Raw genomic sequence first — 22,567 nt, 5'->3', positions numbered from 1 at the left:
GTTACACATATAGAAGTAGGACTAGTCTACCTGGTTACACATATAGAAGTAGGACTAGTCTACCTGGTTACACATATAGAAGTAGGACTAGTCTACCTGGTTACACATATAGAAGTAGGACTAGTCTACCTGGTTACACATATAGAAGTAGGACTAGTCTACCTGGTTACCCATATAGAAGTAGGACTAGTCTACCTAATTACACATATAGAAGTAGGACTAGTCTACCTGGTTACCCATATAGAAGTAGGACTAGTCTACCTGGTTACCCATATAGAAGTAGGATTAGTCTACCTGGTTACCCATATAGAAGTAGGACTAGTCTACCTGGTTACCCATATAGAAGTAGGACTAGTCTACCTGGTTACACATATAGAAGTAGGACTAGTCTACCTTGTTACCCATATAGAAGTAGGACTAGTCTACCTGGTTACCCATATAGAAGTAGGACTAGTCTACCTGGTTACACATATAGAAGTAGGACTAGTCTACCTGGTTACACATATAGAAGTAGGACTAGTCTACCTTGCCTGTGTGCAAATATAGGCCTATAAATGTGCCCATTTGGGAATGTCTGATAGTATTTCTGATTGTCTTAACGCACCACCACTAATGAGTTGTGGAGCTTCTCAAAGTCATTTTTTCTTCACCTCAAACAGCAAGTAAACAAAGTCTTCCTAAAATCAATTGCAAATGACAATAGTTCCTCAAAGTATTTTCGTAAAATATTTCCACTCGGCACGAAAGAGAAACTGTATTGTGCTGATCCAGTGGAAATGTCATAAAATACCTGATTACTTCTTATCCCTTTAACAAATAGCCTACAGCTGCGTCTGTCCTGAACTCACTGGAGCAGGAAACTGAGGGCCCAGAATATTTTATAGTGTTTCAAGTTCGTTATAGACAGGCCATGTGATTTAGAGGATATTTATTAGCAATTTTTATTTGTTGGCTTTATGTAGGGAATTTACACATAGTTGGCAATAACAATAAAAGTTCCTTTTAGATTTGTATAATTTTCATTTAGATAGAATGTAGATTAATCACAGACAATGATTTTGAGATACTATTATAAATTAAATTAAACTGTTCCATGAAAATCATAACTGGCACTCAGATCGGTAGAAATGGTCAGATTAATTTGCACTCCAAATGTAGGTTGCTGACTGCTTGTGTAGCCTATTACCAGCAACGTCAGAATTTATGAAGGCCAGCAGGAGGAGGTGGTTCAGGAAGGTTTTATTCTCTTCTGGTTGGGCAATATTGATGTAATGGCATGAAAATAAATTAGCTGAATATTATACAATGACTTATCAACAGCTCTAACAATTTGACCCCCACAGGAAATCTACACTGGCAATTCTAGAATATACTATATAGCCTAGAAACCTGGTTAAACTATCATTATGACATCATGGATGAATTCTAGAATATACTATATAGCCTAGAAACCTGGTTAAACTATCATTATGACATCCTGGATGAATTCTAGAATATACTATATAGCCTAGAAACCTGGTTAAACTATCATTATGACATCATGGATGAATTCTAGAATATACTATATATCCTAGAAACCTGGTTAAACTATCATTATGACATCATGGATGGCCAGTCCTTGTATTCATAGTGCAGTGAATTCAGGGGGTTGCCCTGAGCTGAACTCAAACCTGGGTCCAGCGACTGTCATGCCAACACCTTATAACTGTTACACCAAGATGTCTGAACTTCTTGACGAGGTCCCTATGAATGTGAGAGTGGTTACATTTCTCCTTCCCCCATCCCTCAGCTGTTTACCAAACCAAGTCTCTGGGCAGCCATTTTGTTTCTGTTTTAAAACTAGGTTGCCCCTTTAAAAAAGCCACACAATCAATCAACCAATCTGCAGTCCAAACAACAACAAAGCTGTAATTCCACCACTGTTTTGGTAATAAGATGATTATGGGGCTGGAGAAATGTAACTACTCTCAAATTCATAGACAGACCTATGGATGCAAGGACTGACCATCCATGATATCAACATTATAGTTTTAACCATGTTGAGGCTATACAGTGTTGATTTACATTGTTTCTAAACATTGGAGTAAAAAAAGCTTATTTGGGGTTCTGATGGGGTACAACAGTTGAACTAAGCTCATGAGGCATGTGATATATTCTTCAAGAATCAATGGCTATAAATTAATAATTATAAAGTCACAATATGGATGTAGCTATTGCAGATTTCCCCTTTAACACCACACATCAGTTCAACAACTGCAGAGTTTGTGCCTCTGTATTTAAGACAGTACTTACTAGTGTTTATCAGGGCCCGTTCATCGTTAAAACCATTGGATGCCTTAACATGCCTTTGGGAAACCGGGCCCAGATATCCAGTTTCCTCCTCTTCTTCCTTTTTCGATGTGACAGTCATCTCCCCCTCCCCCTCTTCCACTCCATAAACTGCATCTTCCTCCTCTTCTTTCACAGTAACATCCTCCTCCTCCTTCACTCTGAACGCGTCTTCCTCTTCTTTCACTGAAACGTCTTTCTCTTCTTCTTTCACTGTAACAGCCTCACCCTCTACTTGTTTTTGCATTGAAACAGCCTCCTCTTCCTCCTCCTCTTTGACGAGAGCTTCTTTCTCCGTCCAGCAGGCCTCTTCTTTAACAGGAGAGTAGCTCAGTGAGCGCATGGTCGGGGATGTTAGCTAGCTAAGCTAATGCTAACTTAACCAGCCCGCTAGCTGAATAATAACAACAACACCGTAAATTTGAAATTAAATTGGATAACTAACTAGACGACAGAAGTGGGTTTAAAACACAGAGGCTAATATACACGAAAGCATCTAAAGAGCTTTATTGGTTTGGCTATTTTGTCTAGCAAGCTACCGAGGTGGCTGACTAACTGTTGTTGCTGTTGAACGAAGCGTTCCGTCCACTACATTATACGTCACACTAACAGCATTACCTTAAATTCCCACACCGCCATCTGCTGACTGGAGTGGGTAACGCAGTTGAGTAAAATGTATATTATAATGTTCAGACAAAAAGTTAAACGGTAGGAACTTCCTGAATTGGAATTACCCCTCTACACATGTACTGCACTGGAATTATCCCATTGGCTGGCAGAAACGTGCAGTTTCGTTTTTATTGGGCCATCAAAGCTGTGTCAGGGATTTTTGTGATTGGTTCCATTTCAGTCACATGTGCATAAGGGAGAGGTGGTGTCTGATGTCTGCAGGTCAATGCAGCTGAGAAATATGATCCTTGTAACTATTCTCTGTGAATATCAGCAGTGGTAATGATTGTGAAATATGATCCTTGTAATTATTCTCTGTGAATATCAGCAGTGGTAATGATTGTGAAATATGATCCTTGTAACTATTCTCTGTGAATATCAGCAGTGGTAATGATTGTGAAATATGATCCTTGTAATTATTCTCTGTGAATATCAGCAGTGGTAATGATTGTGAAATATTTAGTTCATTTCATCAGAGCAACATGATAATTAATGATTTCTGAACAACCATTTTTTATTTAATGTCTATTAAGAATATCTGATCAACTTTATTTCACTTGGTGATGTTTCATTATAGAGAACATAACATAACAATACATGACATCTACAGTGGTGATGTTTCATTATAGAGAACATAACATGACAATACATGACATCTACAGTGGTGATGTTTCATTATAGAGAACATGACAATACATGACATCTACAGTGGTGATGTTTCATTATAGAGAACATGACATAACAATACATGACATCTACAGTGGTGATGTTTCATTATAGAGAACATAACATAACAATACATGACATCTACAGTGGTGATGTTTCATTATAGAGAACATAACATGACAATACATGACATCTACAGTGGTGATGTTTCATTATAGAGAACATAACATGACAATACATGACATCTACAGTGGTGATGTTTCATTATAGAGAACATAACAATACATGACATCTACAGTGGTGATGTTTCATTATAGAGAACATAACATAACAATACATGACATCTACAGTGGTGATGTTTCATTATAGAGAACATAACAATACATGACATCTACAGTGGTGATGTTTCATTATAGAGAACATGACAATACATGACATCTACAGTGGTGATGTTTCATTATAGAGAACATAACATGACAATACATGACATCTACAGTGGTGATGTTTCATTATAGAGAACATGACAATACATGACATCTACAGTGGTGATGTTTCATTATAGAGAACATAACAATACATGACATCTACAGTGGTGATGTTTCATTATAGAGAACATAACATAACAATACATGACATCTACAGTGGTGATGTTTCATTATAGAGAACATAACATGACAATACATGACATCTACAGTGGTGATGTTTCATTATAGAGAACATGACAATACATGACATCTACAGTGGTGATGTTTCATTATAGAGAACATGACATGACAATACATGACATCTACAGTGGTGATGTTTCATTATAGAGAACATAACATGACAATACATGACATCTACAGTGGTGATGTGTCATTATAGAGAACATGACATGACAATACATGACATCTACAGTGGTGATGTTTCATTATAGAGAACATAACATGACAATACATGACATCTAAGTAGCTGAATATGATTATGGACTAACAGTCTGAAGGACACAATTTATGTTATTCTGGTTAAACAGTGGGAGACTAGTTTATTATGGACTAACAGTCTGAAGGACACAACTCATGTTATTCTGGTTAAACAGTGGGAGACTAGTTGGACTAACATTTTGGACACACTTATTCCATTTTTTACATATTTTTTTTTTACTATTTTCTACATTGTACAATAATAGTGACAACAATAACACTATTGGCATTCTCTCAACCTGCTTCATGAGGAATTCATCAGGAATGCTTTTCCAACAGTCTTGAAGGAGTTCCCACATATGCTGAGCACTTGTTGGCTGCTTTTCCTTCTTTTCCTTCTCTGCGGTCCAACTCATCCCAAACCATCTCAATTGGGTTGAGGTCGGGTGATTGTGGAGGCCAGGTCATCTGATGCTACATATCGCTGTCCTTCTTGGTCAAATAGCCCTTACACAGCCTGGAGGTGTGTTGGGTCATTGTCCTGTTGAAAAACAAATGATAGTCACACTAAGTGCAAACCAGATGTGATGGAGTATCACTGCAGAAAGATTACAGGTAACTTATTAGATATTTTGTAGTCATGTTGGGCGAGTTGGAACCAGTGTTTTTCTGGATCAAACACGCCAAATAAATGGACATTTTGGAGATATAACGACGGAATTAGTCGAACAAAAGGACCATTTGTGATGTTTATGGGACATATTGGAGTGCAAACAAAAGAAGATCTTCAAAGGTAAGGCATGAATTATATCGTTGTTTCTGAGTTTTGTGTCGCGCCGGGCGGTCTGAAATATGATTGTCTGTGTTTGTTTGATGGGGTGCTGTCCTCAGATAATCGCATGGTTTGCTTTCACCGTAAAGCCTTTTTTGAAATATGACACCGTGGCTGGATTAACAAGAAGTCAAGCTTAAATTTGACATATTGCATGTGTATTTTCAAGAATGTTAAATATTTACAATTCTGTAGTTTGAATTTGGTGCCCTGCACTTCACTGGATGTTGGCCAGGTGGGAGGCTACCGTCCCACGTACCCTAGAGAGGTTTTAATAGCCATCACGTCAGCAAAGGGAATATGTTCCATCATCCATGTTTATTAACATTAGTTCAAATTGTCCACTCATATTGGTGTAATTTCTCACCCCTTTTGGCTGTATGAAAGTTAATTTCCCCTCAGACACACACATTTGTTCTTTGTTATTACCCGAGCCACTGCCTGTTCAGCCTGCTATCATCCAGAAGGCGAGGTCAGTACAGGTGCATCAAAGCAGGGACCGAGAGACAGAAGCTGTTTTTCAATCTCAAGGCCATCAGACTGTTAAATAGCATCACTAACACAGAGGCTGCTGCCTACAAACACAGACTTGAAATCATTAGTCACTTTAATAATGTTTACATATCTGGCATTACTCATCTCATATGTATATACTGTATTCTACACTATTCTACTGTATCTGTCTATGTATTACTCATCTCATATGTATATACTGTATTCTATACTATTCTACTGTATCTGTCTATGTATTACTCATCTCATATGTATATACTGTATTCTATTCTACTGTATCTGTCTATGCAGCTCTGACATTGCTCGTCCATATATTTATATATTCTTATTCCATTACTTAGATTTGTGTGTATTAGGTATTTGTTGTGAAATTGTTAGATATTGCTGCACTGTGGGAACTAGGACAAGCATTTCGCTACACCCACAATAACATCTGCTGAACCCCTGTATGTGACCAATAAGATTTGATTTATTATGAAGGTAATTTGTGTAGAATGTATTTTCCCCACTCATTCACCCCATCTCTTTACATTGCTTATGCATATTCAGTGGTCTGACTGTGTCCAGACTATGTCAAAGGCCCTTCCTGGTAGATCTGAACCTAATGCAGCTTGGAGTGATCGGATGACAGAAGTCACATGTAGGTGCCAGGTGTAACTGAGGCTGTAGATGCTCCATATCCATTACTTTGAGTGTTTTATATAATATGACTAAATGTGTTTCTGTGTTGCAGGGGCAGTCAGAAATGGAACAGCAAGGCCACAGAACATGACATAAGCAGAGCTGTGGGAGACCACCTCAAGCCCCTGGTAGAGCCAGGGGTGGTGTTTACCACTCCACCACGCCTTCAGCAGGCTGGAAAAGTGGGATTGATCTGGTTGATCCATTTGTTTGTTTCGGTTTGCAGTAGTTGAATCCTTTGATGTATTGTTGAATTAAACATTTATCTTCAACAAATGCACTGGGTTGGTTGAAAAGTGATACTAAACGTACATACCAGCACTATTTTGACATAGTGGGAGATATACTGAATTTATACTTTTTTCATAATAAGATGGACCAAGATACGTATTGGTTTAGCAAGAGTCTGTTGATTGTCAGTCATTGGGTTAATTTCTTTTGCAATATGTTCAAATCAAGCTTTATTTATACAACACATTTCAGACATGGATGCTTCACAGGAAAAAATAATAAAACAATGAAAATAAACAGAAATATTTACCACAACAAACATAAGATTAACAACTGAAAGACGAATTAGCATTCTAAGGAAAATCCATTGATTAAAATATTAATTGGATGCAACATCCAACCCAAAATATAAGCTTGTTTTTAGGAGGGGATCTGAAAGACACTATGGGGGTGTCCACTGGAAGTTGACTAGTAACAACAACTGGGACCTAAAAGACACCCACCATGAGACCCACTAAATCTGCCCAAGAAGAGGAAAACAAAAGAAAAACCCACACCAAACTTAAAGACAGGAAGTAAACCAAAAAGGTGGAACAACTAAAGGTGTTGACTCTCCACATGTATCAAGACAACTGGAGCACTGGGCCAGACACTCTTAAATAGAACCTGGACCAGCTCAGGTGAAACACCTTCCCACTAACGAGATGGACAAGCCAGCACAGGTGTAACACATACTGACTAACGAGGTGACACCAATCAGTGCGTCCTACGTGCTAACGAGCTAACGAGCTAACGAGCTAGACGTGCTGACGGAGCTATACCTGCTAACGAGCTAGACGTGCTAACGAGCTGGACGGGCTAACGAGCTGGACGGGCTAACGAGCTGGACGTGCTAACGAGCTAGACGTGCTGACGGAGCTATACCTGCTAACGAGCTGGACGTGCTAACGAGCTGGACGTGCTAACGAGCTGGACGGGCTAACGAGCTAGACGGGCTAACGAGCTAGACGTGCTAAAGTCCAACCTCAAAACATAAATGGAAAAACCAAAGCCTGTAACACCTTAAGACAACAAATATATCCTATATTTTTGTTGGACAAGTTTGCTCACCACCAACAGAAAACAACTTCCATTTCATATTAAAATCAACTAAAATGCTTCACCTCCTGTCAACAATTAAAAACAAGAAAAACACACTTATTTCTAAATAATAATATACAATTGAAATATTTTTTTCTCCTTTTTCTCTTCTTTCTATAGAATACTAAAACTCACTAGCTTCTAGAACTCTCGTCTTCCTAAAACTCACTAGCTTCTAGAACTCTCGTCTTCCTAAAACTCATTAGCTTCTAGAACTCTCGTCTTCCTAAAACTCACTAGCTTCTAGAACTCTGGTCCACTTGGAACGAGCCCAAACAAAACATCTGCAAAACGGAAAAAGTCAAAATGAATTGTGATCAAATGTACACCCTTTTGTTAATATGTATTGGCAATAATTAACTTAAAGGTCAGGCATGGAATAATAAAACGTATATTTTGTCAGGCTGAATGTTTGAAATATGAGGTGATTTGAGACATGATTCTTCAGTAGTGGAATAAAGACAATTAACGCTTGAATGTTGTGAAGAAATACTGGAGTGATGTAGGATTGTTAATAAAATTGATTACAGACCAAATGATTATACTGCGTCCATGTGTATTTATTTCTTTATTTTAACCTTCATTTAACAGTAACCGAAAGGTTGCTGGATTGAATCGCGAGCTGACAAGGTAAATCTGTCGTTCTGCACCTGAACATGGCAGTTAACCCTCTGTTCCCCGGTAGGCAATAATTGTCAATAAGTCAGTTATGAACAAATTCTGATTTACAATGACGGACCAACGCTCTAACCACTAGGCTACCTGCAACTAAAGTTGAAATTAAGTTTTTTTCAAGTCACTGAAAAAACGGGGCATAGTCTTCTTTTCAATTACATTTTTCTAGGTGGGATAGCCCGATGTCAAAACACAGTTTTAACGTGTCCAAATCAATAACCAATAAGCAGAAACAGTTTGGGATGAATTGAAAACCTAAACATAACATGTGCTATATACACAAACATCTGCCACAATAATCATATTACTTGTAATTTTTAAAACAAGCACCTTATAAACTGCACCAGAAACGCTGTTGTTTTGACAAGTAGCAATAAATCACTGATATCGATTAGGGGGGAAATCAGGTTGTACATGCTGTTGAAACTAACACAACTAAAATAAACACATGGAAATGGGAGATATATTTTACCTCACTGGTTAGAGGACAACCTGCAGAAGAAAGTCAGCTACATTTTGGAGTGATGCATTTAAATTTAGGGGTCGCTAAACAAAGGAACTTATTTGTCATCACTCATCGATATCATGTTGAAATCAATTATGCAAGAGGAGGGACATGAGGTTGCACATCCTGTTAAAACGAACAGCTGAAAAACCACATGGAATCTGGGAGTAATGTGTACATCCCTGGTTAGAGGACAACTTGTAGAAAACAGCTGGCTACATTTTGAAGTGTTGCATTTTGATTCAAGTGGGTCACCAACGTGGTAAGTGTAACACAACTCTTTTTTTGTTTGTCATTTTTTGTTAAATCTCATAAATAGTACTCTTTCATTACAGAGCCTGGATTTTCCCCCTGAGGCTAATATCCATATCATGTTGAAATCAATAGAACAGGGGACAAACGTTTAGGGTTCTACATTGTGACATCATTAAAATACTCCTTCTACAATGTTAAAACATTCTACATTGTGACATTAATTCATTGATATCATGAAACAACTCCTTCATGTATTTTCTGATGTTTGATCAGATGTCTTTTACCGGAGAATCTCTTGTCACACTGACCACAGCTATAAGGTTTCTCTCCTGTGTGGATTCTCTGGTGTCTGGTCCACATGCTAAAGTAAGCAAAACTCTTCCCACATTGATTACAGCTATAAGGTTTCTCTCCTGTGTGTGTTCTTTGGTGTCTGGTCCACATGCTAAAGTAAGCAAAACTCTTCCCACATTGATTACAGCCAAAAGGTTTCTCTCCTGTGTGTGTTCTCTGGTGGTATATCAGGCTGCTTAGCAGAGTAAAACTCTTCCCACATTGATTACAGCCAAAAGGTTTCTCTCCTGTGTGTATTCTCTGGTGTGCTGTCAGGCCGCCAGGTGAAGCAAAACTCTTCCCACATTCATCACAGCTACATGGTTTCTTTCCTGTGTGTGTTCTCTGGTGTGATATCAGAGCGATTAAAATAGGAAAACTCCTCCCACATTGATCACAACTGTAAGTTCTCTCTCTTGTGTGTGTTCTCTGGTGTATAATAACATAACTAGATTTATAAAAACTCTTCCCACATTGATCACAGCTATAAGGTTTCTCTCCTGTGTGTGTTCTCTGGTGTGATATCAGGCTGGTTGACAGAGGAAAACTCTTCCCACAGTCAGAGCAGAAGTAAGGTTTCTCTTTTGTGTGATTTCTCAGGTGTATTTTGAGTTCTGATGAAGATTTAAAAAATTTCCCACAATCAGAGCAGCAGTGAGAATTATCCCTTGTGTGAATTCTCCGGTGTGATATAATGCCTGATGAGGTGCATCTTTTCCCACAGTCAAAGCAGCGGTGAGATCTTATCCCTGTGGTTCTCCGCTGGTGTCTCTTGAGGTGTTCTGATGTGGAGAGATTCTTCTCTGCCCTGTCAGCATCATGATGTTGTTGAGGCTCCCCAGAGGATCCACGATAGTCCCGTCTCTCTCCTGTGTGAACAACAAAGTCAGACAGATGATTAAAGGCCCACAACAGCGGAAATCCACTGTTTATTTGAGGTAAAAGGTGATGCCCAGATCATACCCATGAAGTTGTACAACAGTTGACTTCTGTTAACTGTCTTAATGGTCAAATCATTTAACTAATGAGGAAACCACTAGTTATGGATGTAGTATATCTGGTAATGAGGAAACCCCTAGTTATGGATGTAGTATATCTGCATGGAGCAAAAATGGTGAGCAAAGATTTAAATTTTTCACAATGTATTCTGAATATTACAGCGCAAGATCAGGAGTGCTACTCAAGGAAACTCACATTAAGCTCTGTGTCTATTCACTAATTCACCACCGTGGGGGAAAACTCAGGGGAGTTCTCAGAGGCTGACAGCAAAAATAGCCTCCATTTACAGGTTGCTTATGAGTGCATTTCACATTATTTGCAACACAGAAACACATTTATTTCTGACACTACTTTGGATTATAATTGTAAGGCTCGCTTGAATCACCTGCTTAATATGTTTGTGTTATTGTCGCAAATCAACTGCTTTATACTTAAAAAACACTTCAACCAGTAAAATGCTCTTTGGCTTTTCCATCAGCCTGACAATGAGGGTTTGTACACTAAGTGTTTAACAAATTGGCCCATAACTTCACCTAACAATAACATAGTTCTACTGTAGGACCCATAACTTCACCTAACAATAACATAGACCTACTGTAGGACCCATAACTTCACCTAACAACATAGACCTACTGTAGGACCCATAACTTCACCTAACAACATAGACCTACTGTAGGACCCATAACTTCACCTAACAACATAGACCTACTGTAGGACCCATAACTTCACCTAACAATAACATAGACCTACTGTAGGACCCATAACTTCACCTAACAATAACATAGACCTACTGTAGGACCCATAACTTCACCTAACAATAACATAGACCTACTGTAGGACCCATAACTTCACCTAACAATAACATAGACCTACTGTAGGACCCATAGCTTCCCCTAACAACAACATAGACCTACTGTAGGACCCATAACTTCACCTAACAACAACATAGACCTACTGTAGGACCCATAACTTCACCTAACAATAACATAGACCTACTGTAGGACCCATAACTTCACCTCACAATAACATAGACCTACTGTAGGACCCATAACTTCACCTAACAATAACATAGACCTACTGTAGGACCCATAACTTCACCTAACAATAACATAGACCTACTGTAGGACCCATAAATTCACCTAACAATAACATAGACCTAGGACTATAAATCATTTAATATTTCAGGTGAAACATGGAAACTAAAATGTCTGTCATGACATTTCATAACCTGATCACCAGATAATTTTGTGAATAATCCCACTAGGCTACTCTGTAATGTGTTGTCATTCTAAATGTCCTGAATATAGGAAAATAGCTCTGTGTGTTGTACAATAGCCTATCCATCAAGGAACAGTTCTCTACACATTATGAGCGAAGTATCTCTGTGTCCAGACAGACTAACGAGACCCTACAGTACATCAACCAGACAATAGCACATTATAAACATGAATTTGTTAGGGATGTTGGATCCAATGTGCAGCACAGCATAACTGTCTTTACCAGAGTAATGAATGAAGAAGCACTTTGGTTGTTGTTGCATGTCGTGATGTTTGTCATGTGACTGTCATTCAGAAAATGATTTCCTGGATCAGCTGATGATAGTTGAACATGTGACTGTAACTAAACAGCTACAGTATTAAGTATTATGTGTAATTATTGAAGAACCGCATTAATGACAGTATCCATTTGGGTGTTGTCAATAAAGTTAAGGTGACTCTCGGTTTTTACCATTGGATTTAGCAAACTCTGAAATTATTTAGTATTTCTGTGCCCATGAAAACTGTTTCCCCAGCGTAACACAAGGAGACACTAAATGTTACGTAGGTAGAGTGCATTTCAGAGATCTGAATACAAAAAACTGTCCTAACAGGACAATAACCTAAACCACAAGGCCAAATCTACACTGGAGGAGCTTACCAAGATGACATTGACTGTTCCTGAGTGGCCTAGTTACAGTTTGGACTTAAATCGTCTTTAAAATCTATAGCAAGACTTGAAAATGGCTTTCTAGCAATGATCAACAACCAACTTGACAGAACATGAAGGATTTTAAAAAGAATAATGAATATTCACATGAAGATCAGTCGCCTATTGGATGACATCACGACTTCCCATCAAGCCAACTCCTTGAAGGCCTTACTATGACATCACTCACTCCTTCTAGTTTGCAGTTGTTAAAAAAACACTATTTTGCTCAAAACATTTATTTGTTTCCCATTAGTGTGTTTATACTTTACTGTATTTATATCACTTTTCAACAGGAAAAGTTTTTTTAAAAAATCACTGTAGGACGTCATGAACAATTCCGACAGTACAGAAACATATTCAAGTGTAGAATGCCCTTTTAAAAATCACACATTAGTTCAACATCTGCAGAGTTTGTGTCCCTGTTTTATTAGATAGTACTCACTGTATTTACTGGTGTTAATCAGATCAATGTCCCTGTTTTATTAGATAGTACTCACTGTATTTACTGGTGTTAATCAGATCAATGTCCCTGTTTTATTAGATAGTACTCACTGTATTTACTGGTGTTAATCAGATCAATGTCCCTGTTTTATAAGATAGTACTCACTGTATTTACTGGTGTTAATCAGATCAATGTCCCTGTTTTATAAGATAGTACTCACTGTATTTACTTGTGTTAATCAGATCAATGTCCCTGTTTTATTAGATAGTACTCACTGTATTTACTGGTGTTAATCAGATCAATGTCCCTGTTTTATTAGATAGTACTCACTGTATTTACTGGTGTTAATCAGATCAATCTCCCTGTTTTATTAGATAGTACTCACTGTATTTACTGGTGTTAATCAGATCAATGTCCCTGTTTTATTAGATAGTACTCACTGTATTTACTGGTGTTAATCAGATCAATGTCCCTGTTTTATTAGATAGTACTCACTGTATTTACTGGTGTTAATCAGTTCTCCAGTCTTCTCTTCTTCGTCCTCCTCTAATGTGACAGTAATCTCCCCCTCTTCATCCTTCATTCCAAAAACGTCTTCATCTTCTTTCACTTCATCCTCCACTCTAAAAACTGCATCTTCCTCCTCTTCTTTCACAGCAACATCCTCCTCCTCTTTCACTCTGAAGGCGTCTTCCTCTTCTTTCACTGAAACGTCTTTCTCTTCTTCTTTCACGGTAACAGCTTCACCCTCTACTTGTTTTTGTATTGTAACAGCCTCCTCTTCCTCCTCCTCTTTCACGAGAGTTTCTTTCTCCGTCCAACAGACATCCTCTTCTTTAACAGGAGGAGAGTAGCTTAGTGAACTCATGGTCGGAGATGTTAGCTAGAGATAATAGCTAGTTAGCATTAGCGACTAGACTAGTGCTAATTTAACCAGCCAGCTAGCTGACTTACAACGTAAATATTACATAAAATGGAGTACTATGTTTAAATCACAGTGGCAATTAAACCACGAAATTGTCTTAAGAACTTGAATGTTCAGACTTTGTCGGCTAGCGAGCTACCGAGGTGGCTGCAGTTGTTGAAGAAGCGTTCCGTCCACTAGATTATACGTCACACTAGAAACATCGCCTGAAAGACACATATCGCCATCTGCTGTCTGGAGGGAGGAAACGCAGTTGAGGATGGAAAACTATTTTTTATTCTTCATTGAATTATAATATTATAAAGCAGTTTAGGGAAACGTTTTTTTCTCTCCATTAAATATGAATATTATATCAACAGGTACAAAGAGCAACAAGTGTTGTTTGATTAGTTCAGATTTTTTATGAGAATTTTAAACAAACTCTACATCTACTCCACATCTGTATTTCTGATTCAGTCAAATAACTAGATATCAAAATAAGCACCTAGTTATTGATACCCTTGATAATGATGAGCTAAAATTACTGTATGAAATAAATAAATAAACTTTACCCACTACCAGGATATTTTAGCCCAAAACCTGGTTACCTCTCTGCTAGGAGGCTGACACTTGGCCATAAGGGGATCTTCCAGCAAGACACATCAACATCCACAAAGAAATGGTTAATTGGGTACAAAATCCACATTTTCTATGGCTATCTCAGTCTTCGGACTTGAACTCCATTGAAAACCTGTGGTTTGAATTGAACAGGGCAGTCCATAAGACAGACTAAATAAATCAAGGACATGGAGAGATTCTGTATGGAGGAAGGGTCTAAGGTCCCACCCAATGTGTTCTCTAATCTCATTAAACATTTCAGTGTCATTATCCTCCCAAGGGGAGGGTGCTGGAGTATTGAAAACATGGGTGGCAATAATTCAGACCCCTACCTTTTGAGAATTACATGTTAAACTCTATATTTTTCTCTGAGCAATTGTATTAGTATAAAATAATATAATTTCCCTTTATTTTTTATACAATATAGCTCAGTATTTTAATTCTTTATTTTATTGAGTCGTTTTTGCTCATCTTTATCAAGGGTGTCAACAATTTTGTCCCCCACTGTACCTCCATACTGCTGCTACATGGTGTAACAATACATCATGTAGATGTATATAATGAACAGACTAGGTCTATACTGCTCCTACATGGTGTAACAATACATCATGTAGATGTACATAATGAACAGACTAGGTCTATACTGCTCCTACATGGTGTAACAATACATCATGTAGATGTATATAATGAACAGACTAGGTCTATACTGCTCCTACGTGGTGTAACAATACATCATGTAGATGTATATAATGAACAGACTAGGTCTATACTGGTCCTACATGGTGTAACAATACATCATGTGGGGCTTTAAGGCGATGTTAGTGTGACGTATAATGTAGTGGACGGAACGCTTATTTCATTTTTTTTGTTTTTTAAATTTATTTTTAATTTTTTTGTTTTTTTGCACAAATCTTTATTTAACTTGCTGTAAATAACAGTAACATGCAAAACATAAACAACAGCAGCAACAGGGAATTTGTAGATCAGTCAGTCGGCAGTCGCCTGCAGTGTCGAACAAGCCCAATACCAAACCAATCAGGTGGTTGTTTGATGAAATGAAGCTTCAGACGTCATTGATGGCGTGCTGCTGATAAAGTGATACAGGCATCGGTACACTGCTTTGAAGTTTACTGCTTATCGATTTGGACGCAGGCCTCGTAGCTCCGGTATCAAAAGTAACATCCCTACTGACAACAAGGCAGCAGAGTCTACCGTGCTAATGCGTTCCCACTAGATATCACAACCACACAGTATATGAAAGCATGAGGTGTGGCTGACGTTTACAAGCTGGAGCTAAATACCGAGCTAGCATACAAACTCTGTAGCACATAGTGCATTGTGGGTAGTTTAGAAGATATCCGGAAATAAGTTTAAGAAATATGTAACAACGCAAAAACATAACTGTTTGTACTTATAGGTAACCAGATTGTGACTACAACTAAGTTACTAAGTCTTTAACCACACTGTGTTGTTACACGGGCGAGTAAAAACGAACGCTTCCTACCCTTTAACTTTTTGTCAGAAAATAAAATAAACATTTTACTCAACTGCGTTACCCACTCCAGTCAGCAGATGGCGGTCTGGGAATTTAAGGCGATGCTGTTGGTGTGACGTATAATCTAGTGGACGGAACTCTTCTTTCAACAGCAGCAACAGTGATTCAGCCTCCTCGGTAGCTTGCTAGACAAAATAGCCGAACCAATAAAGCTCATTAGACGCTTTAGTGTATATTAGCCACTGTGTTTTAAACCCACTTCTGTCATCTAGTTAGTTATCAGATTTAATTTCATATTTACGGTGTTGTTGTTATTATTCAGCTAGCGGGCTGGTTAAGTTAGCATTAGCCTAGCTAGCTAACATCTCCGACCATGCGGTCACTGAGCTACTCTCCTGCTAAAGAAGATGAGGACATCACAGTAAAACAAGAAGTAGAGGGTGAGGCCGTTACTGTGAAAGAAGAAAAATACGCGTTCAGAGTGAAAGAGGAGGAGGATGTTACAGTAAAAGAAGAGGAGGATGCAGTTTATGGAGTGGAAGAGGAAGAGGGGGAGATGACTGTTACATCGATAGAGGAGGAAACTGGACATCTGGGCCCGGTTTCCCAAACGCATCTTAAGACATCCAATGGTTCTAACGGTGAACTTAGCCATAAGATGGTTTTGAGAAACCGTTCCCTGATTAACACTAGTAAGTACTGTCTTAAAAACAGAGGCACAAACTCTGCAGTTGTTGAACTGATGTGTGGTGTTAAAGCGGAAATATGCAATAGCTACATCCATATTGTGACTTAAATTATTAATTTATAGCCATTGATTGTTGAAGAATATAACACATGCCTCATGAGCTTAGTTCACCAGTTTACCCAATCAGATCCCCAAATAAGCTTTTTTTACTCCAATGTCTAGAAACAATGTAAATCAACACTGTATAGCCTCAACATGGTTAAAACTATAATGTTGATATCATGGATGGTCAGTCCTTGCATCCATAGGTCTGTCTGTCTGTAGTTACATTTCTCCAACCCCATAATCATCTTATTACCAAAACAGTGGTGGAATGACAGCTTTGTTATTGTATGAACTGCAGATTGCTGGGTTGTGTGAGTTTTTTCAACAGTAACAAAATGGCTGCCCAGAGGCTTGGTTTGGTAAACAGCTGAGGGATGGGGGAAGGAGGAGTGTAACCACTCAAATTTATTCATCCAGGATGTCATAATGATAGTTTAACCAGGTTTCTAGGCTATATAGTATATTCTAGAATTCATCCATGATGTCATAATGATGGTTTAACCAGGTTACTAGGCTATATAGTATATTCTAGAATTCATCCATGAGGTCATAATGATAGTTTAACCAGGTTTCTAGGCTATATAGTATATTCTAGAATTCATCCATGATGTCATAATGATAGTTTAACCAGGTTTCTAGGCTATATAGTATATTCTAGAATTCATCCATGATGTTATAATGATAGTTTAACCAGGTTTCTAGGCTATATAGTATATTCTAGAATTCATCCATGATGTCATAATGATAGTTTAACCAGGTTTCTAGGCTATATAGTATATTCTAGAATTCATCCATGAGGTCATAATGATAGTTTAACCAGGTTTCTAGGCTATATAGTATATTCTAGAATTCATCCATGAGGTCATAATGATAGTTTAACCAGGTTTCTAGGCTATATAGTATATTCTAGAATTCATCCATGAGGTCATAATGATAGTTTAACCAGGTTTCTAGGCTATATAGTATATTCTAGAATTCATCCATGATGTCATAATGATGGTTTAACCAGGTTACTAGGCTATATAGTATATTCTAGAATTCATCCATGAGGTCATAATGATAGTTTAACCAGGTTTCTAGGCTATATAGTATATTCTAGAATTCATCCATGATGTCATAATGATAGTTTAACCAGGTTTCTAGGCTATATAGTATATTCTAGAATTCATCCATGAGGTCATAATGATGGTTTAACCAGGTTTCTAGGCTATATAGTATATTCTAGAATTCATCCATGATGTCATAATGATAGTTTAACCAGGTTTCTAGTATATTCTAGAATTCATCCATGATGTCATAATGATGGTTTAACCAGGTTTCTAGCTATATAGTATATTCTAGAATTCATCCATGATGTCATAATGATAGTTTAACCAGGTTTCTAGGATATATAGTATATTCTAGAATTCATCCATGATGTCATAATGATAGTTTAACCAGGTTTCTAGGATATATAGTATATTCTAGAATTCATCCATGATGTCATAATGATAGTTTAACCAGGTTTCTAGCTATATAGTATATTATAGAATTACCAGTGTAGATTTCCTGTGCGGGTCAAATTATTACAGCTGTTGATAAGTCATTGTATAATATTCAGCCAATTTTTTTCATGTCATTACATTAAAGGCGAAACATACCTAGATTCAATAACATTCATGCATTGGTTTGAAACCTTTGTTTTAAACCCTTCTCAAATTTGGAGCCTTGACGGGTTTGTAAAAAACGGTTTGTCAAAAAACACTTATTTATTTAAATGTAACCTTTATTTAACTAGGCAAGTCAGTTAAGAACAAATTCTTATTTCCAATGATGGCCTACCCCGGACGACGCTGGGCCAATTGTGCACCACCCTATGGGACTCCCAATCACGGCCGGTTGTGATACAGCCTGTAGTGACGCCTCTAGCACTGAGATGCAGTGTCTTAGACCGCTGTGCCACTCGGGAGCCCCAACATCATGTTCTAGTGCTGTCCCCAACTAAAATACATCTTGGTCAACCAAGAGTCATCTGTTCTTTCTACCAATCGCTCCATGTGTTTTAATAAAATCAACTATATGTACGTAACTTGTCTGATGCTTTAAATAAGCCCCTTTCAAAAAATGTAGAACTAAGAACAGATATAGCCCTTGGTTCACTCCATACCTGACTGCCCTCGACCAGCACAAAAACATCCTGTGGCGTACTGCACTAGCATTGAATACTGCCCGCGATATGCAACTTTTCAGGGAAGTCAGGAACCAATTCACAGTCAGTTAGGAAAGCAAAGGCTAGCTTTTTCAAACAGAAATTTTTATCCTGTCGCTCTAACTCCAAAAAGTTTTGGGACACTGTAAGGTCCATGGAGAATAAGAGCACCTCCTTCCAGCTGCCCACTGCACTGAGGCTAGGAAACACTCACCACCGATAACTCCACAATAATTGAGAATTTCAATTAGCATTTCCCGACGGCTGGCCATGCTTTCCTCCTGGCTACCCCAACCCCGGCCAACAGCTCCCCACCCCCCGCAGCTACTTGCCCAAGCCTCCCCATCTTCTCCTTCACCCAAATCCAGATAGCTGATGTTCTGAAAGAGTTGCAAAACCTGGACCCCTACAAATCAGCTGGGCTAGACAACCTGGACCCCTACAAATGAGCTGGACTAGACAATCTGGACCCCTACAAATCAGCTGGACTAGACAACCTGGACCCCTACAAATCAGCTGGGCTTGACAACCTGGACCCTCTCTTTCTAAAATTATCCGCTGCCATTGTGGCAACCCCTATTACTAGTCTGTTCAACCTCACTTTCGTATCGTCTGAGATTCCTAAAGATTGGAACACTTCCGCGGTCATCCCCCTCTTCAAAGGGGGTGACACTCTAGACCCAAACTGTTACAGACCTATATCCATCATGCCCTGCCTTTCTAAAGTCATCAACATCCAAGTTAACAAACAGATCACTGACCATTTCGAATCTCACCGTACCTTCTCCGCTGTGCAATCCGGTTTCCGAGCTGGACACGGGTGCACCTCAGCCACACTCAAGGTACTAAACGATATCATAACCGCCATCGATAAAAGACAGTACTGTACAGCCCTCTTCTTCGACCTGGCCAAGGCTTTCGACTCTGTCAATCACTGTATTCTTATCGGCAGACTCAACAGCCTTGGTTTCTCAAATGACTGACTCGCCTGGTTCACCAACTACTTCTTAGATAGAATTCAATGTGTCAAATCGGAGGGCCTGTTGTCCGGACCTCTGGCAGTCTCTGTGGGGGTACCACAGGGTTCAATTCTCGGACCGGCTCTTTTCTCTGTATATACCAACGATGTTGCTCTTGCTGCGGGTGATTCCTTGATCCACCTCTACTCAGACGACACCATTCTGTATACATCTGGCCCTTCTTTGGACACTGTGTTAACCTCTCTAGGGTAGGGGGCAGTATTTTCACGGCCGGATAAAAAAAACTTACCCGATTTAAACTGGTTACTGCTCTTTTCCAGAAACGAGAATATGCATATAATTAGTAGATTTGGATAGAAAACACTCTAAAGTTTATAAAAATGTTTGAATGGTGTCTGTGAGTATAACAGAACTCATATGGCAGGCCAAAACATGAGAAGATTTCATACAGGAAGTGCCCTCTCTGACCATTTCTTGTGCTTCTGTGGCATCTCTGTCGAAAATACAGGATCTCTGCTGTAACGTGACAATTTCTAAGGCTCCCATAGGCTCTCTGAAGGCGCCAGAAAGTGGAATGAGATCTCTGCTGTCTCTGAAGAGTAGCTGCTGCCTTGGCAGTACTAAACTACCACACCATCTGTCAGCTCAGGCTGCACAATTGTTTGCTGTCACTAGAGCATTTATTTAGGCTCCGGTACACTCTGGAAGCAATGTGGGTTCATCACCTCATCTGGTGCATCTGGTGCAGGCCAGGCAGCAGGCTGTTAACCTGTTATGGCTAGGGGGCAGTATTTTCACGGCTGGATAAAAAACGTGCCCGATTTAATCTGGTTACCACTCCTACCCAGTAACTAGAATATGCATATACTTATTACATATGGATAGAAAACACCCTAAAGTTTCTAAAACTGTTTGAATGGTGTCTGTGAGTATAACAGAACTCATTTGGCAGGCAAAAACCTGACAAGGTTTCAGGCAGGAAGTGGCCTGTCTGACAAGGTGTCGTTCTTCTTGTCTCTGTTTATTGAAGAGTGAGGATCTTAGCTGTCCCGTGACACTTCCTACGGCTGCCATAGGCTCTCAGAAGGCGGCAAAAAGCTGAATCGTGGCTTTGCAGGCTCTGGCTGAAACAAAGTAGCGCGTTTGGGTAGTGGCTGGTTACAGTACTGTGAGACTCAGGCGCGTGCCCGCGTCGACCGAAAGCTTTGTTCACTTTCCACAGTTTAGCTAAATGGACATTCCCGGTCGGAATATTATCGCTTTTTTACGAGAAAAATTGCATAAAAATGGATTTTAAACAGCGGCTGACATGCTTCGAAGTACGGTAATGGAATATTTAGATTTTTTTTGTCACGAATTGCGCCATGTGCACGACCCTGATTTACCATTTCAGATAGTGTCTGGGACGCACGAACAAAACGCCGCTATTCGGATATAACGATGGATTATTTTGGACCAAACCAACATTTGTTATTGAAGTAGCAGTCCTGGGAGTGCATTCTGACGAAGACAACAAAAGGTAATCAAACTTTTATAATAGTAAATATGATTATGGTGAGTGCTAAACTTGCCGGGTGTCTAAATAGCTAGCCCGTGATGCCTGGGCTATGTACTTAGAATATTGCAAAATGTGCTTTCACCAAAAAGCTATTTTAAAATCGGACATATCGAGTGCATAGAGGAGGTCTGTATCTATAATTCTTAAAATAATTGTTATGCTTTTTGTGAACGTTTATCGTGAGTAATTTAGTAAAATGTTAGCGAATTCCTCCGGAAGTTTGCGGGGGGTATGCTAGTTCTGAACGTCACATGCTAATGTAAAAAGCTGGTTTTTGATATAAATATGAACTTGATTGAACAAAACATGCATGTATTGTATAACATAATGTCCTAGGGTTGTCATCTGATGAAGATCATCAAAGGTTAGTACTGCATTTAGCTGTCTTCTGGGTTTTTGTGACATTATATGCTAGCTTGAAAAATGGGTGTCTGATTATTTCTGGCTTGGTACTCTGCTGACATAATCTAATGTTTTGCTTTCGTTGTAAAGCCTTTTTGAAATCGGACAGTGTGGTTAGATTAACGAGAGTCTTGTCTTTAAATAGCTGTAAAATAGTCATATGTTTGAGAAATTGAAGTAATAGGATTTTTAAGGTTTTGAAAATCGCGCCACAGGCTTCAAGTGGCTGTTACGTAGGTGGGACGAATTCGTTCCGCCTAGCCCATAGAGGTTAATTTGCTAAATTGTAATTACTCTGCTACTATGGCCTATTTATTGCCTTACCTCCTTAATCCATTTGCACACACTGTATATAGATTTTTCTGTCGTGTTATTGACTGTACGTTTGTTTATCCCACTTGTAACTCTGTGTTGTTTGTGTCGCACTGCTTTGCTTTATCTTGGCCAGGTCGCAGTTGTAAATGAGAACTTGTTCTCAACTGGCCTACCT

The 22,567-nt window shown here is 38.8% G+C and overlaps 1 protein-coding gene across 1 annotated transcript in view; it reads right to left on the bottom strand.

Annotated features, from left to right (window-relative positions):
* Nucleotides 1-13,739, bottom strand: part of LOC123733284 (zinc finger protein 22-like) — a 29,438-nt gene extending 15,699 nt beyond the window's left edge. The window contains exons 1-2 of the mRNA XM_045712747.1: nucleotides 13,635-13,739; nucleotides 10,175-10,599 (exon numbers count right to left, since the gene is read on the bottom strand). Coding sequence (XP_045568703.1) covers nucleotides 10,175-10,599; nucleotides 13,635-13,722 — 513 coding nt within the window. The 5' untranslated portion in view covers nucleotides 13,723-13,739. The remainder of the gene's footprint in view (nucleotides 1-10,174; nucleotides 10,600-13,634) is intronic.
* Between the last annotated feature and the right edge of the window lie 8,828 nt (nucleotides 13,740-22,567).

This window comes from Salmo salar, unplaced genomic scaffold (assembly GCF_905237065.1).
Source record: "Salmo salar unplaced genomic scaffold, Ssal_v3.1, whole genome shotgun sequence".
Classification (NCBI taxonomy): Eukaryota; Metazoa; Chordata; class Actinopteri; order Salmoniformes; family Salmonidae; genus Salmo; species Salmo salar.
Note: the sequence above shows the minus strand (reverse complement) of the source record. Positions and strands in the feature narration are given on the sequence as shown.